General features: G+C 41.6%; 1 protein-coding gene and 1 pseudogene across 2 annotated transcripts; both read right to left on the reverse strand.

The window, feature by feature from the left end:
* Positions 1-1,272: 1,272 nt before the first annotated feature.
* On the reverse strand, positions 1,273-2,350 carry LOC311104062 (tetraspanin-10-like; annotated as a pseudogene). The gene is made up of 2 exons: positions 2,261-2,350; positions 1,273-1,890 (listed from the first exon to the last, which is right to left on the reverse strand). The product of its transcript is annotated as a tetraspanin-10-like (transcript).
* A 12,059-nt stretch (positions 2,351-14,409) lies between these two features.
* On the reverse strand, positions 14,410-17,059 carry LOC311104067 (immunoglobulin lambda-1 light chain-like). The gene is made up of 4 exons (XM_084145730.1): positions 16,975-17,059; positions 16,557-16,878; positions 15,823-15,860; positions 14,410-15,105 (listed from the first exon to the last, which is right to left on the reverse strand). The coding sequence occupies exons 1-4, from the start codon at positions 17,012-17,014 to the stop codon at positions 14,774-14,776; spliced, it is 732 nt and encodes a 243-aa protein (XP_084001856.1). The 5' UTR covers positions 17,015-17,059; the 3' UTR covers positions 14,410-14,773.
* Positions 17,060-17,313: the final 254 nt, after the last annotated feature.

The following is a 17,313-nucleotide window of genomic DNA, read 5'->3' on the forward strand; positions in this document are numbered from 1 at the left end:
GAGACCTAACATCTATCTACTGGGACAAACCTGGACCTGAGACCTACCAGCTACCTACTGGGACAAACCTGGACCTGAGACCTACCAGCTACCTAATGGAACAAACCTGGACCTGAGACCTACCAGCTACCTACTGGGACAAACCTGGACCTGAGACCTAACATCTATCTACTGGGACAAACCTGGACCTGAGACTTACCAGCTACCTACTGGGACAAACCTGGACCTGAGACCTACCAGCTACCTACTGGGACAAACCTGGACCTGAGACCTACCATCTACCTCCTGGGACATACCTGGACCTGAGACCTATCAACTGACTACTGAGACAAACCTGGCCTTGGGGCCTGGCAGTGTCAAATCTGAGGTGATGGATGACTGGATCTCAGAGGTGGACTACAGCACTGCAGCATAGAGGATGATAATGGGGAAGAGACTAAGGGACTAATGTAGCCCATAGACTCCTAACAGGAGTCATTCCATTACAATACTGTACCTGGATCTGATAAAAACACCATTAGCAGATGCTTCTGAATACATGAAATACATGAATGCACTGCAGCCCTAGATTTGTGTTTTGGGATTGACAGTGTTAACAATGTGTAACTACTGTGGAGATAAAGTTGATATGTAAATACTGTGTTGTTGACTGACTGATTATTAAAGCAGAACAACAGAATACCTCTGACCAGCTCCTGTGGAGGCCAGCTACAGTCATTACAAGATTTTAGGTTAGCACTGCTGCCCCCTGTAGGTCATATGAAGGAAGTGTCTATTCAAATGTACTACTGTAACGCCATGCTCTACCAACTGAGCTACATCCCTGCCGGCCATTCCCTCCCCTACCCTGGACGACGCTGGGCCAATTGTGCGCCGCCCCATGGGTCTCCCGGTCGCGGCCGGTTACGACAGAGCCTGGATTACACCCCCATTATAGTACCTGGGAGGGAGAGGACATGGGAGGGGAGAAGTCAAGGACTGCAACCAATCAAATTGGCTGCTTGGATAATGTTATGTGACATAAAAGCAATAACCCTAGTTGTGTAACATCTTTTACAGATGTATATTTTATTTCATCTTTATTCATACAGGTTATTCTCTGAGATAAATTATCTTTTAAAACTATCAAAACTATCAAACTATCAAAATTATCAAAATGATGAAACCCTAACAACCCCCATTGACAGACATCAGTTCACAAGGCTGTGTGTCAGTCAATGAACCATGTCATCACAAGTCATCATGTCAGTGGTCTGGTCAGTCACATCTCACTCACATGTTGACCTCCCAGTCTCTGTAGTTGTTGGCCCCGCAGCACTGCAGTCCTATCTGGATCTCATCTGTGATGAACCTCAGGTCCAGGTCATCCTGGTAACGCACCATGGCAGCCAGCATACCTGACCTCAGGTATCCCTCTATCTGTCCCTGCAGGCTGTAGGCCAAGATGGCCGCTAGGACCTAGGCTACTACTAGGACCAGCACCGTGGCTGAGAAGACCTGGAGCAGGCAGCAGTTCTCTCTCAGAGCCCCCACACAGCCTGACAGGCAGAGGGTGGACAGCACCAAGCCCAGCATCACAAACACCAGCATGGGGTCAGTGCTGATCTGTCCTTTCTCCTGAGCGAAGGATTCCTTGTTGATGAGGCCCCACAGACCCAGGGCCAGGACCAACAGGCCTAGCACCGTGAAGAGGAGGTTGCTGAAGAACAGGAGGTACTTGAGAAGGCAGTCGCTCAGGGAGAAGGGCCTGCTATGGGCTCTGGGTTCTACCTCCCTGGTTCTACCCTGGTTCTCTGGTCCATCATTAGGTCCTGGTTCTGGAGCCTGTTCTTCTGTGCTGCTGTCCTCACTCCCCTGAAGGACTCCTGACAACTCTCTATCTGTGTCTGTCTTCAGAGAGCAATACAGGATGGACAATACACAATTAGGTTTCCCTGAGACCAAAACAACTTATCAAGTTCAGTCTATAGTGGTCATTGTCTTTAGGTTTAGCCTACTCTCAACCATAGAAATATAATCTATAGAACAGGTCTCCCCATTCAAGTCAAGAATGGCATAATGGGTGGATGGTAGCCATTGTGAGTGTACCCGTGTGTTTACCAGTCAAATTGACAGGGTTAAAGGTTGCAAGTGCTTTCTAGATTGTTTTTCTATGCTTGCAACGTTGAAGGGTCTGTAAACTTTATTCAGTATGATGTACAGTGAGTATATACCTAACAGCACACAGGTTGTCATACAGACAGACAGACAGTTCCTGTACCTTTGGTATGAGTGGGCTGGTCTCAGTCTGTGCGGTCTCTCTCCTTAACCAGGGAAAACGAAACCATCTCATGGACTGGAACCTCCTCATCTTCCTAGCTGCCAGGAAACGGTTCTCCCTCTGTCCTCTCAGAAAATATTCTTCCCCTGTCCTCTCAGAAAATAGTATTCCTCTGTCCTCTCAACTAATCAATGTGTGAGAGGCGGTTCTTCTCCTGTCCTCTCAGAAAATATTCTTCCTCTGTCCTCTCAGCTAGTCAGTGTATGAGAGGCAATTCTTCCCCTGTCTTCCAGTCAGTTTAAGAGACTACAGGACAGAGAGGAGAGGAGAGGAGAGGAGAGGAGAGGAGAGGAGAGGAGAGGAGAGGAGAGGAGAGGAGAGGAGAGGAGAGGAGAGGAGAGGAGAGGAGAGGAGAGGAGAGGAGAGGAGGCTGTCTGAGGGGAAAGGGAGAGAGTAGAGGAGGTGGAAGCCAGGTCAGTACAGCTCTATGCAGTGTGGTGTGGTGTGTTGGTAGTTAGCTCAGGGCTCCAGCAGACAGACGTGTGTGTATTCACTAGTGCAAACTGTAGCAAAATGATTTGTAACGGAAACAAGAGTTTCTTATTGGACAAATTCATGTAGATCCCTCCCCCGTTTTGGCCCATTGGCTTTAGTTTGGTTCCTAATGAATAAAGCCCAGGGCTCCCAGTGATTCCAGTAACATCATGTGAGAGGGTTAGGGTTAGGGTTAGTCTGTTTGGTTCCTAATGAATACAGCCCAGGGCTCCCAGTGATTCCAGTAACATCATGTGAGAGGGTTAGGGTTAGGGTTAGTCTGTTTGGTTCCTAATGAATACAGCCCAGGGCTCCCAGTGATTCCAGTAACATCATGTGAGAGGGTTAGGGTTAGGGTTAGTCTGTTTGGTTCCTAATGAATACAGCCCAAGTCTCCCAGGGATTCTAGCAGCATCATGTGAGAGTCACAGTGCAGACGATTAAGAAGTAATCAGAGCACGCCTCACTGAGTGTTACGCTCCAGGGTGAAGTTTCCCTTAGGTACAGATCTAGAATCAGCTTAACTTCCCCCAATCCTAACCTTAACCATTAGTGGGGAAAATGCAAAACTGACCCAAGATCAGTGTCTGCTCAGGGCAACTTCACCCGAGTGTTACAGGAAGAAGAGAGGCTCAGAGAACAGACCCCACTTTGATCTAGTGGCGTAAACTACAATATAACATCTAGTGGACTAAAGCTACAAGATAACATCTAGTGGAGTAAAGCTACAAGATAACATCTAGTGGAGTAAAGCTACAAGATAACATCTAGCGGAGTAAAGCTACACGATAACATCTAGCAGAGTAAAGCTACAAGATAATAACATCTAGTGGATGAAAGCTACAAGATAACAACATCTAGTGGAGTAAACTACAATATAACATATAGTGGACTAAAGCTACAATATAACATCTAGTGGACTAAAGCTACAAGATAACATCTAGCGGAGTAAAGCTACAATATAACAACATCTAGTGGACGAAAGCTACAAGATAATAACATCTAGTGGAGTAAAGCTACAAAATATCATCTAGTGGAGTAAAGCTACAAGATAATAACATCTAGTGGATGAAAGCTACAAGATAACAACATCTAGTGGAGTAAACTACAATATAACATATAGTGGACTAAAGCTACAATATAACATCTAGTGGACTAAAGCTACAAGATAACATCTAGCGGAGTAAAGCTACAATATAACAACATCTAGTGCATGAAAGCTACAAGATAACAACATCTAGTGGAGTAAACTACAATATAACATATAGTGGACTAAAGCTACAATATAACATCTAGTGGACTAAAGCTACAAGATAACATCTAGCGGAGTAAAGCTACAATATAACAACATCTAGTGGACGAAAGCTACAAGATAATAACATCTAGTGGAGTAAAGCTACAAAATATCATCTAGTGGAGTAAAGCTACAAGATAATAACATGGAGTAGAGTAAAGCTACAAGATAATAACATCTAGTGGATGAAAGCTACAAGATAACAACATCTAGTGGAGTAAACTACAATATAACATATAGTGGACTAAAGCTACAATATAACATCTAGTGGACTAAAGCTACAAGATAACATCTAGCGGAGTAAAGCTACAATATAACAACATCTAGTGGACGAAAGCTACAAGATAATAACATCTAGTAGAGTAAAACTACAAGATAACATCTAGTGGAGTAAAGCTACAAGATAACATCTAGTAGAGTAAAGCTACAAGATAACATCTAGTGGAGTAAAGCTACAAGATAACATCTAGTGGAGTAAAGCTACAAGATAATAACATAGAGTAGAGTAAAGCTACAAAATAACATCTAGTAGAGTAAAACTACAATATAACATCTAGTGGACTAAAGCTACAAGATAACATCTAGTGGAGTAAAGCTACAAGATAATAACATCTAGTGGAGTAAAACTACAAGATAATAACATCTAGTAGAGTAAAGCTACAAAATAACAACATCTAGTGGAGTAAAGCTACAGGATAACATCCAGTGTGGTAAAGCTACAAGGTAATAGCTCAGTTGGTAGAGCATGGCGCTTGCAACGCCAGAGTGGTGGGTTCGTTTCCCACTGGGGGCCAGTATGAAAAATGTATGGACTCACTAACTGTAAGTCGCTCTGAATAAGAGTGTCTGCTAAATGACTAAAATAAAATGAAATGAAATAATAACATACAGTGGAGTAAAGCTACAAGATAACATCTAGTGGAGTAAAGCTACAAGATAATAATATCCAGTGGAGTAAAGCGACAAGATAATAACATAGAGTAGAGTAAAACTACAAGATAACATCTAGTGGAGTAAAGCTACAAGATAACATCTAGTGGAGTAAAGCTACAAGATAACATCTAGTGGAGTAAAGCTACAAGATAACATCTAGTGGAGTAAAGCTACAAGATAACATCTAGTGGAGTAAAGCTACAAGATAACATCTAGTTGAGTAAAGCTACAAGATAACATCCATGATGCTAGCTGGACTCTTAATATCACTATGTACTGATGGATAAAAACTGTAACCATGGAAATGTATTATGATTATAATGTCCTTGACTGTAATACAACCAAAGGACGTCAGCCTACTGTCTTGGAATGCTTTTCTGGATGATTTTCATAATGGGACTCAGGTGAAGGAGAATCAGCCAAAGAAGGTGCAATGTGCAGTAGTCTATAAATAACAACGGAGGCAGATTGATTTATAACAATACAGTGACCCCCCCCCCCCCCCCTCTCTCTCTGTCTATCTCTCTCTCTCACACACACACACACACACACACAAACACACACACACACACACACACACACACACACAAACACACACACACACAACACAACCTCATGTAATAGGAAAAGTATGATCTTGATTATTGTTCTATCCACCCTTTATGGTTGTGAGGTGTGTGCCAGGTGATAGTATTACCTCAAATTGACTTGGTCATTAAAATAATGAACTCAGCTCTTAAATCATTTATCTCCTGATTGATTTGTTTGGTCTGATCTCCTCTGTAATGATGGGCCCTTTATCCAATTAAGGAAGCAGATTTCTGATATTATGATTATTGTGTATTTTCTCCATCACTGTTATAGTAATAAGGTTGTCTGAGCCGATTTAGAGCAAAAGTAATCTTCAATTAGGTGGTTCGTGTAATTGAATCAATGAGTACACAGAACAAAATGGGGATGGATTATTAGTACAACAATTAATATAACAAAGGCTGATTTATTTTCTCTCCAAAAAATGTCTCAAGCTTTATTCTGAGTTTGTTCCAACCAATCCAATGCTGCTGATAGTTGTGTAAAAACTCACATGTTCCTCCAATTAGCCAACAGTTTAATAAGGCCCGTAACCTGAGCCAAGCTTAGCTCCTGGTCATCACAACTTGTACAGCTGCTCCCAGTTACCACTCCACCACACAGACAGACATGCACACTGAGGCATCTACAAAACACACCTTCAGCACTCAATAGAACATGGACATGACGTATCAAAATGGCCGCTTGACAGTGAGTAGGAAAATACTATCTACAGTATAAAAAAGCAGGCAGTATAAATTAACATGATGCAATGCATCTCATAGAGAATTGTTGTTAAGAGTTAACAATTCACAGATACATTATTGTAATACTGCACTAGGTAAATATATAATACAGGAAAATGTATTCTGAGTAGGGTGTGTCTAAGAGATTAGGAACCCTAGGAACTGCAGAACTATACTCTGGAAAAGAAGGATCAGACATTTATACAGCGGGTACTGTTAGTTGGGAAAAGAAAGATCAGACATTTATACAGCAGGTACTGGTAGTTGGGAAAAGAAAGATCAGACATTTATACAGCAGGTACTGGTAGTTGGGAAAAGAAGGATCAGACATTTCTAGAGCAGGTACTGGTAGCTGGGAAAAGAAGGATCAGATATTTCTAGAGCAGGTACTGGTAGTTGGGAAAAGAAGGATCAGACATTTCTAGAGCTGCTACTGGTAGTTTGGAAAAGAAGGATCAGTCATTTATACAGCGGGTACTGGTAGTTGGGAAAAGAAGGATCAGACATTTATACAGCGGGTACTGGTAGTTTGGAAAAGAAGGATCAGACATTTCTAGAGCAGGTACTGGTAGTTGGGAAAAGAAGGATCAGACATTTCTAGTGCAGGTACTGGTAGTTGGGAAAAGAAGGATCAGACATTTCTAGAGCAGGTACTGGTAGTTTGGAAAAGAAGGATCAGACTTTCTAGATCAGGTACTGTTAGTTTGGAAAAGAAGGATCAGACATTTCTAGAGCAGGTATTGGTAGTTGGGATAAAAGGATCAGACATTTCTAGAGCAGGTACTGGTAGCTGGGAAAAGAAGGATCAGACATTTCTAGAGCAGGTGCTGGTAGTTGGGAAAAGAAGGATCAGACATTTATACAGCGGGTTCTGGTAGTTGGGAAAAGAAGGATCAGATATTTCTAGAGCAGGTACTGGTAGTTGGGAAAAGAAGGATCAGACATTTCTAGAGCAGGTACTGGTAGTTGGGAAAAGAAGGATCAGACATTTCTAGAGCTGGTACTGGTAGTTTGGAAAAGAAGGATCAGACATTTCTAGAGCTGGTACTGGTAGTTTGGAAAAGAAGGATCAGACATTTCTAGAGCAGGTACTGGTAGTTGGGAATAGAAGGATCAGACATTTCTAGAGCAGGTACTGGTAGTTGGGAAAAGAAGGATCAGACATGTATACAGCGGGTACTTGTAGTTGGGAAAAGATGGATCAGACATTTATACAGCGGGTACTGGTAGTTGGTAAAAGAAGGATCAGACATTTCTAGAGCAAGTACTGGTAGTTGGGAAAAGAAGGATCAGACATTTCTAGAGCAGGTACTGGTAGTTGGGAAAAGAAGGATCAGACATTTCTAGAGCAGGTACTGGTAGTTGGGAAAAGAAGGATCATACATGTATCCAGCATGTACTGGTAGTTCGGAAAAGAAGGATCAGACATTTATACAGCGTGTACTTGTAGTTGGGGAAAAATGGATCAGACATTTATACAGAGGGTACTGGTAGTTTGGAAAAGAAGGATAAGACATTTCTAGAGCAGGTACTGGTAGTTGGGAAAAGAAGGATCAGACATTTCTAAAGCAGGTACTGGTAGTTGGGAAAAGAACGATCAGACATTTCTAGAGCAGGTACTGGTAGTTGGGAAAAGAAGGATCAGACATTTCTAGAGCAGATACTGGTAGTTGGGAAAAGAAGGATCAGACATTTCTAGAGCAGGTACTGGCAGTTGGGAAAAGAAGGATCAGACATTTCTAGAGCAGGTACTGGCAGTTGGGAAAAGAAGGATCAGACATTTATAGAGCAGGTACCGGTAGTTGGGAAAAGAAGGATCAGACATTTCTACAGCAGGTACCGGTAGTTGGTAAAAGCACTATAATCCCTGAATGAGTAAAGTGACAATAGTTTAACTTAACATGGCAGAAAATCAGAAAGAACTGTTAGATGTCAGACAGAAATAAATCCCACAGGAGGAAGTATGTGTGGGAGACTTCACTATACACTAAAGGGAGAGGGAAGTAGACTGGCTAGTGTGTTAGTGGAACACTACAATGTACTGGCTAGTGTGTTAGTGGAACACTACAATGTACTGGCTAGTGTGTTAGTGGAACACTACAATGTACTGGCTAGTGTGTTAGTGGAACACTACAATGTATTGGCTAGTTGGTTAGTGGAACACTATAATGTATTGGCTAGTGTGTTAGTGGAACACTACAATGTAGTGACTAGTGTGTTAGTGGAACACTACAATGTACTGGCTAGTGTGTTAGTGGAACACTACAATGTACTGGCTAGTGTGTTAGTGGAACACTACAATGTATTGGCTAGTTGGTTAGTGGAACACTACAATGTACTGACTAGTGTGTTAGTGGAACACTACAATGTACTGGCTAGTGTGTTAGTGGAACACTATAATGTATTGGCTAGTGTGTTAGTGGAACACTACAATGTAGTGACTAGTGTGTTAGTGGAACACTACAATGTACTGGCTAGTGTGTTAGTGGAACACTACAATGTATTGGCTAGTTGGTTAGTGGAACACTATAATGTATTGGCTAGTGTGTTAGTGGAACACTACAATGTAGTGACTAGTGTGTTAGTGGAACACTACAATGTACTGGCTAATGTGTTAGTGGAACACTACAATGTAGTGGCTAGTGTGTTAGTGGAACACTATAATGTAGTGGTCAGAGAGAGTAATGTAAAATGAGACACCAAACATGTCCTCCATGACATCAGAGATGGTACATGTCCACTTTGGATTCAGGAGACCAGACCACAACAATACAAACAAACAGTCAGGCAGCCCCCAAAATATATTGTTGTTGTTGTTGTCTGACATTGATCAGTCCAAATTCTGCTGTGATCTAACCAGTTGCTACGGAGACTCCCTCTGTAATTGTAGCTGACGACAGACAGAGAGGATTGTGGGTGTTGTAGAACTCAGATGATTCCGTACTGCGCCAGCTCATGCAGCTCCATGTGACTGTAAGCCTCCCAAGGGCAGATCTGAAATGGAAATTGGGTTTTTATTTTAGAACTACGGGCAGGATTCAATCTCCAACGCGTTTAAATCTAAAGGTAATTTCTGATTGAGCCGACATACAGTATGCAGCAGTTACCGTGAATGCAGTCTCCGTGAATGCTGTGACGTGGATCTACCATGAAACTTCGGTGATACAGATTGAATCCAGCCTTAAGTCTTGTTTTTCAATGTCAGTCAGCCAGAAGTTATATTTTATTTTATTTTATTAGATCACTGTTGATAATGGCGCTGGAGAAGATGGAGCCGGAGAAGATGGCTGCCGTTTTACAGCCCTCTAACCAATTGTACTATTATGTGTATTTTTTCACGTTATTTGTAATTTATTCTGTACATAATGTTTCTGCCACCATCTCTAATGACCAAAAAGAGCTTCTGGATATCAGGACAGCGATTACTCACCTCGAATTGGACGAAGATTTTTTCTTCAACGAGTTGGACGCGAAGTATATCCTACAGACACCCGACAAGGCCCAAATCCCCGTCATTCGCATGAGAAAGAGACAGAGATATCGTGGACATTGGTCGGAGTGCCTTGTAAATCCAATCCAATCAAATTTTATTTGCCACATGCATCTAATACAACAGGTGTAGACATTACAGTGAAATGCTTACTTACAAGCCCTTAACCAACAATGCAAAGTAGAATAAAAATAAAAAGTGTTAAGTAAAAAAAAATAAAAGCAAATGACTAAAGAGCAGCAGTAAAATAAAATAACAGTAGGGAGGCTATATACGGGGGGGGGGGGTACCGGTGCAGAGTCAATGTGCGGGGGCACCAACTAGTCGAGGTAATTGAGGTAATATGTACATGTGGGTAGAGTTAAAGTGACTATGCATAAATAATAAACAGAGTAGCAGCAGAGTAAAAAAGGGGGATGGGGTGGGGGTGGGGGGGCAGTGCAAATTGTCCGGGTAGCCATGATTAGCTGTTCAGGAGTCTTATGGCTTGGGGGTAGAAGCTGTTGAGAAGCCTTTTGGACCTAAACTTGGCGCTCCGGTACCGCTTGCCGTGCGGTAGCAGAGAGAACAGTCTATGGCTAGGGTGGCTGGAGTCTTTGACAATTTCTAGGGCCTTCCTCTGACACCGCCTGGTATAGAGGTCCTGGATGGCAGGAATCTTGGCCCCAGTGATGTACAGGGCTGTACGCACTACCCTCTGTAGTGACTTGCGGTTTGAGGCCGAGCAGTTGCCATACCACGCGGTGATGCAACCTGTCAGGATGCCGAGTCACTGGTGCTTCCTGCTTTAGTTTTTGCTTATAAGCAGGAATCAGGAGAATAGAGTTATGGTCAGATTTGCCAAATGGAGGGCGAGGGAGAGCTTTGTATGCGTCGCTGTGTGTGGAGTAAAGGTGGTCTAGAGTTTTTTTTTCCTCTGGTTGCACATTTAACATGCTGGTAGAAATTATGTAGAACGGATTTAAGTTTCCCTGCATTAAAGTCCCCAGCCACTAGGAGCGCTGCCTCTGGATGAGCGTTTTCCTGTTTACTTATACAGCTCATTGAGTGCAATCTTTGTGCCAGCATTGGTTTGTGGTGGTAAATAGTCAGGCACGAAAAATATAGATGAAAAGTCTCTTGGTAAATAGTGTGGTCTACAGCTTATCATGAGATACTCTACCTCAGGCGAGCAAAACCTCGAGACTTCCTTAGTATTAGATTTTTTGCACCAGCTGTTGTTTACAAATATACACAGACCGCCACCCCTTGTCTTACCGGAGTCAGCCGTTCTATCCTGACGATGTAGCGTATATCCCGCCAGCTGTATGGCATCAATGTCGTCGTTCAGCCACGACTCGGTGAAACATAAGATATTTCAGTTAGGATTCAGTTAATATTCAGTTAGGATTCAGTTAGCATTCAGTTAGGATTCAGTTAGGATTCAGTTAAGATTCAGTTAGGATTCAGTTAGGATTCAGTTAAGATTCAGTTAGGATTCAGTTAGGATTCAGTTAGGATTCAGTTAAGATTCAGTTAGGATTCAGTTAAGATTCAGTTAGGCTTAAGTTAGGATTTAGTTAGGATTTCAACGTTTATTCCATCGGGGACCACTTTGGAAACAAGTTGAATCTCTTTAACGTGTGAGTCCCTTCTTGGATTGTTCTTAAAGACAAGAAGCTGTAATAGTCTAGAATGTGTCTGCCAACAGAGTGATCTTACCAGTACCAAGACCATCCATCCATCCCAGGAATATCATCTCCAAACCTGAAGAAAACAATCAACATGACTTTGTTATTATGGAACAGTATTAGGACAACCATATCATCAACCGTAAACTATCTAAATGTTGTCACTGTTGAGGTTGTATGGCTGAACATGAAAAGGAATGTTTCCTGTATTGTATCACACTGTATGTTCTAATCATTATTTCTCCACCAGTGGTGGCAAGTGGGCAGAGCTATCAGAGGACCGGCTCATTGTAATGGCTGGAATGGAATAAATAGAACGGTATCAAACATGGAAACCCATGATGTGTTTGATACCGTTCCATCCATCCCATTTCAGCCATTACAATGAGCCTGCACCCACCAGCCTTCTCTGTCCTCTACCCACAAAAACATTGAGTACCACTTGCCCAAATGAATAGTGTGCAGGTTGGCATTTATTGTCATGAATCTTGCCCTGGAGGCAGCTCTGCAGAGTGGTCACTGGCTGGCACAGCCACATAACATCTGATTTTAAACCTTAACATTTAGATGTACATTTTAGTCATTTAGCAGACTCTCTACCACACTGCTAACCCGTATGCCTAACCCTAAACTTAAATTAAGACCAAAAAGCTCATTTTTGTTTTCATGAATTTTTACAATATAGCCAAATTTGACTTTGCAGCTGTCCTATCTAGTGCAAACCGCTCAGTTCTGCCTCCAGGACAAGATTCATGACAATAAACATCAACCTGCTAGTAGTGCCGAAGTCAAATCCTGCCTCAGCCCCTACTCTCTGTCTCCCTCTCTACGTTACCACTGTCACTGTCCATAAACAATCAAATATTTACCTTTCGAAATCTTTCGAAATCTTTATTTAGAACTAAATCAAATGTATAGTGACTCAGTCAAATGACCCCCTCTTGAACTGGAGAGTGTTCCTCTGCTTGAACATGGGGTGCCCCTTGGTTGGGGAGCGAGGACAGGTGGCTCGGATGGTGTCCAGGTTATTCATGGTTCTGTTGGTCTGTGTGGGGACAATGGGTCTGTAGACTGTCTGTCTGTGGTGGTTTCTGGTTTGGTTACACTGATGAAATGTAGAAGAGAAGAGATGTCAGGTATCTTGTATGGTTTGAACAAATATCTATGGCACTTCATATAATTCATTTGGACACTCTCTTAAAACGAGATGGTGCATCTCAAGAGATTTCATCCTGCAAAATGTCAATTAAATAACTAAATATAATCTCTCTAATAGCTCGTAGTCCTTTAAACTATTCTGAACCTCACTAGTCACTCCTTATCACCACTGAACAATATATATTAGTATATTACACAGACATATGACACTCTACTTCAGGGTTTCCCCAACTGGTGGGCCTTCTTGTGTTTTTTTATTGATTTATTGTTGGACATAAACTATCTACAAAAGTACGTGGACACCCCTTCTGGAGTTTAACTGGAGTTTAATATCCTATACTAGTTCTACACAGGACCAACATAATGATGAGTTACTCAGAATATGTCCCAAATGGCACCCTATTGTCACCCTATTCCCTGTAGTGCACTACTTTTGGCCTGAGCCATTTGGGACTCAGCTTCAGTCTCAGTGTGCTCCTCTTGACACCTGCAGGTCACCCCCCCCCCCCCCCCCCCCCCCCCCCACAGCTCTGAGAGGAGATAAAAGAACCTCTTCATTTACATGAAGCTATAAATAAGGAGAGGAGGAGGGGAGGAGGAGGGGGGGGGGGAGCAGGTGTGTCCTGGGGGAGAAAGAGAGCAACACATCACTGCCTGTAACTCAGTGTCAGAGCTAGAACACGTCCCTGGTGAATGACTCTGATAACTACAGATAGTAGACATGAAACCATCAGCTGGTCTTTGGGTGGGACTGAAACCAGTGGTCTACAGACAGCTGGTCCTGTTGTAAAGCACATATAAATCTTTCCTCAGTCATTATTGGTGGTCCTATGTTTTCCTCTGGTGGATGTTGACAGAACTGCAGCTTCTATTCTGATCACTGATGCACAATGTGAAACACAGCTTGACATGATGCTATATGTGGGGCCAATCCTAACTTCCATTTAAAGGGATACTTCGGGATTTTGGCAATGATGCCCTTTATATACTTCCCCAGAGTCATTTTTCTGTCTCTGTGTCCAGTATGAAGGCAGTTCGAGGTAGTTTAGTGAGCCAATGCTAACTAGCGTTAGAGCAATGACTGGAAGTCTATGGGCATCTATGAGCATCTGACTCAGGGGAAGTAGATAAAGGGCCTCAGTGAGTTGAGTGTTTACTTAGTAATGGATTGATGTCAGTAGGAGACTAAGTGAAGGCCAGACAACAATTAGTTGTTATTAATGCTGAAATGATACTGAGTCCAACATCTAATGTTAATAATAGAGAACAGTTTAAACCATGTAATAATGACAGCTACAAACTCTCTAAACATTGACCTGTTTTCTGCATCCTCAGTTAAAATGGAGGCCGGTGTTCTAGGCTGAAATACCTGGATGCTTCTCTTTCTCTGTCACTTTCTCTCCCTCCTCCGTGTCTTCAAGGGTCCCTCGTTCCACTCCACATCCCTCCATCCTCCTCTATCTTGGTTCAATAGTTTCCAGATTCACCCTAATTCAGTGCTGTGAACAGTTCTACCTACATTTATATCATAATAACAACATGCTCTTCCATGTAAGGCTACAGTAAACTGCTAGGTCATCTCTGGTTGGTCAGAATCCTTGTTATGATAGTAAACCTGGTAAGGATTCTGGGCTCCTCTGTCTTGGTTCAATTTAAACAATGATTCTCCTGATTCCCCCTCATTTAGTGCTGCTAACACTGATGCTCATCAACATGCTCAAATACAAACGCTTGTTCTTTAGAATGCTCTTTATTGAATATCCACAATATAGCAAAGCTATAACATTTCCTCTATTCATCATTAGTAATTCAACTCATTTCCCAATAGTAGAGAGGTCTACTCATCATGACAGTATTACAGATGTTATGTTTTAGAGAACATGATGCTCGTACAGTGAATGCATCAATAGTAACTTGTCATGAGAAACAACCCTAAACAACTATTTGACATTACATTGGTTATTGTTATACTATTCACTGCTGCATCCAGACATCAGCCAAATATCACCCATGTTCTTTGGATTTTAACTCCTATATTTGACAGCAAAGCAATGATCAAAACATCACTTAAAAGCTATAAACTACCAACTGCACTCATTAAATATTGAAACTATTGCTTTACAGACTGCAAATAGTCTTTCTGATCTCTTTCTCAGAGAATGTTGACCCCAATGACACTTTACATGTGAACACCACGTCCTTGTCCCACTCTGCAGTCTGAATGGTCAGATAGCTGCTGATCTTGAAGGTTTTGTCTGGTTGCTGCTCAGCAGGACTGGTAGAAACATCTTCAGTCACTGATTCACCGTTAGACATCCAGCTGACATCTGCTAACCCCTTGGACCTCTGAGACAGGTTACTGGCCAGACACACTAGCGTTGCTCTGCTGGACTTGAGGTCTTCAGTGGATGGAGGGAACAGGGTCACAGCAGGTGTAGAAATATCTCCATCTAGATTAGAAAATAGTCAATGGATGGGATGAGAAGGGAACAGATTTGATAACAGTTTATATTTCAGTAGATGTTGGTATCATTACCAGTACACCCTGCATTAAGAGGAAACTGATGCAGCAATTAAATAGAGAACTGCTGTTCATTATGTTCACAAATATGTTGATAGAAGTAATCATACAGTGTTAAAAATGTGATTTTCCCATTAAGCAGAGAGACAGAGCAATTTCTGGATACAATAATTACAATATTACATCACAGTCTTGGAAGACTCAAATGCTAAAAGCTGAACTAAATGTGCCACATTGTAAATATAAATACAAATAATTCACAAGCAAATGGGATATAAAAAAAATATATATTTCTCTAAGAAATTGAACTGGATAACATTTCTGGAGATTACATTTCTCCTTTGCATGGATCTATATAGACAACAAAAACACAAGATATGCATGATAAAACATGAACATATCAGGCATTCACACTGTCAAAATGTTTTCTAAATAATTTACAAACAACATTTGAGACAGGATTAAAGCAGGTGCAAAATATTAAATCTGTAAATATATAATATAAACTACATTTTATGAATTAAAACATTTAAAAAAAAAATATATATATATAAATTTATATATATATATATATATATATATCTGACCAACATTATATTAGAAACAAAGCATATTCTGTAGATTAAAACATTAGAATGGTACTCACCAGTAACAATCAGCTTGGTTCCTGGTCCGAATACCACAGTGTTTCAGTTTGTATACACGGCCATACAAAAATCTCCTCACTCTTACTACTGAGAGGACAGGAACTGAAACATCCCGTTTAGACAAAGCTTCATTCTCACTACTGAGAGGACAGGAACTGAAACATCCCGTTTAGACAAAGCTTCACTCTAACTACTGAGAGGACAGGAACTGAAACATCCCATTCAGACAAAGCTTCACTCTAACTACTGAGAGAACAGGAACTGAAACATCCCATTCAGACAAAGCTTCACTCTAACTACTGAGAGAACAGGAACTGAAACATCCCATTTGACAGAGCTTCACTCTCACTACAAACATGTCAGGCTTTTCTAGAGTTTCTCTCTATGAAGTAACAGTATATAGTATAGCATCATATTCTGCTGTTGGTGTCTGGTCCTTTTGAATCCATCAGTTAAAGCACTATCTATATGATGCAGTCTTGACTTGATGATGATTACATCGAGAAAGGCCAAATCTCTTTTCACAGTCTTCTTATGATAGTTTTGACATGTAGGGATGGATGATTCTTCCATTTCCAGATCTCCCATTGCGTCATGTATATATTGTTATAATAATGACTGATTAACTTCAACTGCTGTTTCTTAGAGTTCACCCCTCTGCCACGCATAAAGCAGAAGTGAGTGTATTTGGGGAGGTTGTTTTTGTCATGGTGTATATCACTGTGATACCCACTTGTCAACAGAGTAGTCATCTGTCTTACAGTAATACACTGCTGAGTCTTCTTCCTCCACATTATTAATAATCAAACGATAATCTGATATAGACTGATGATTAGATGTGAATTTAGGAGAGGAGAAATTGGAGCCATATTTTACAGAGGTCCAATTATAGTAGTACCACTGTAAAACATACTGAGGAACTCCTCCTGGAACCTGTTTGTACCAATGAGCACTATTATCAACAGTCCCCAGGTTACAGTCCATAGTGGCCGTGTCTCCTTTGCTCACCGTCACAACAGGAGGCTTCTGTGTCACCACAGTCACACCACTGACACCTGGGAAATAAGAAGATGACATGTAGTAAAGAGAAACATACAGACTCATTATTAATAAAACATGAAGTAAAACCTCCAGGAAGTCAGACTCCTTACATGTTAGAGCAGTGATGAGAGTGCAGAGTGTCCCCAGCATGTTGTCAGTGTGTGGTGTGAACGGCCCTTACTGTCCAGCTGAGAGATGAGCAGGGTTGGAGTGTGAGAAGAGGAGAGGCTGCAGGACCCACCTATAAGGAGAGACAGGGAGGACCAGAGGGAGGGGCCTCTACAGTTAACCTATCACCAAATAAGGGAGGACCAGAGGGAGGGGCCTCTACAGTTAACCTATCACCAGCTACTCTCATTGTTGATTGACATATCTGGGGCTTCACAAGACCAACAGACAGATTTTAAAATAATAATGTTATATATCATATATCTTTATAATAATTATTT

This window comes from Coregonus lavaretus, assembly GCF_964263955.1.
Source record: "Coregonus lavaretus genome assembly, chromosome: 28".
Classification (NCBI taxonomy): domain Eukaryota; kingdom Metazoa; phylum Chordata; class Actinopteri; order Salmoniformes; family Salmonidae; genus Coregonus; species Coregonus lavaretus.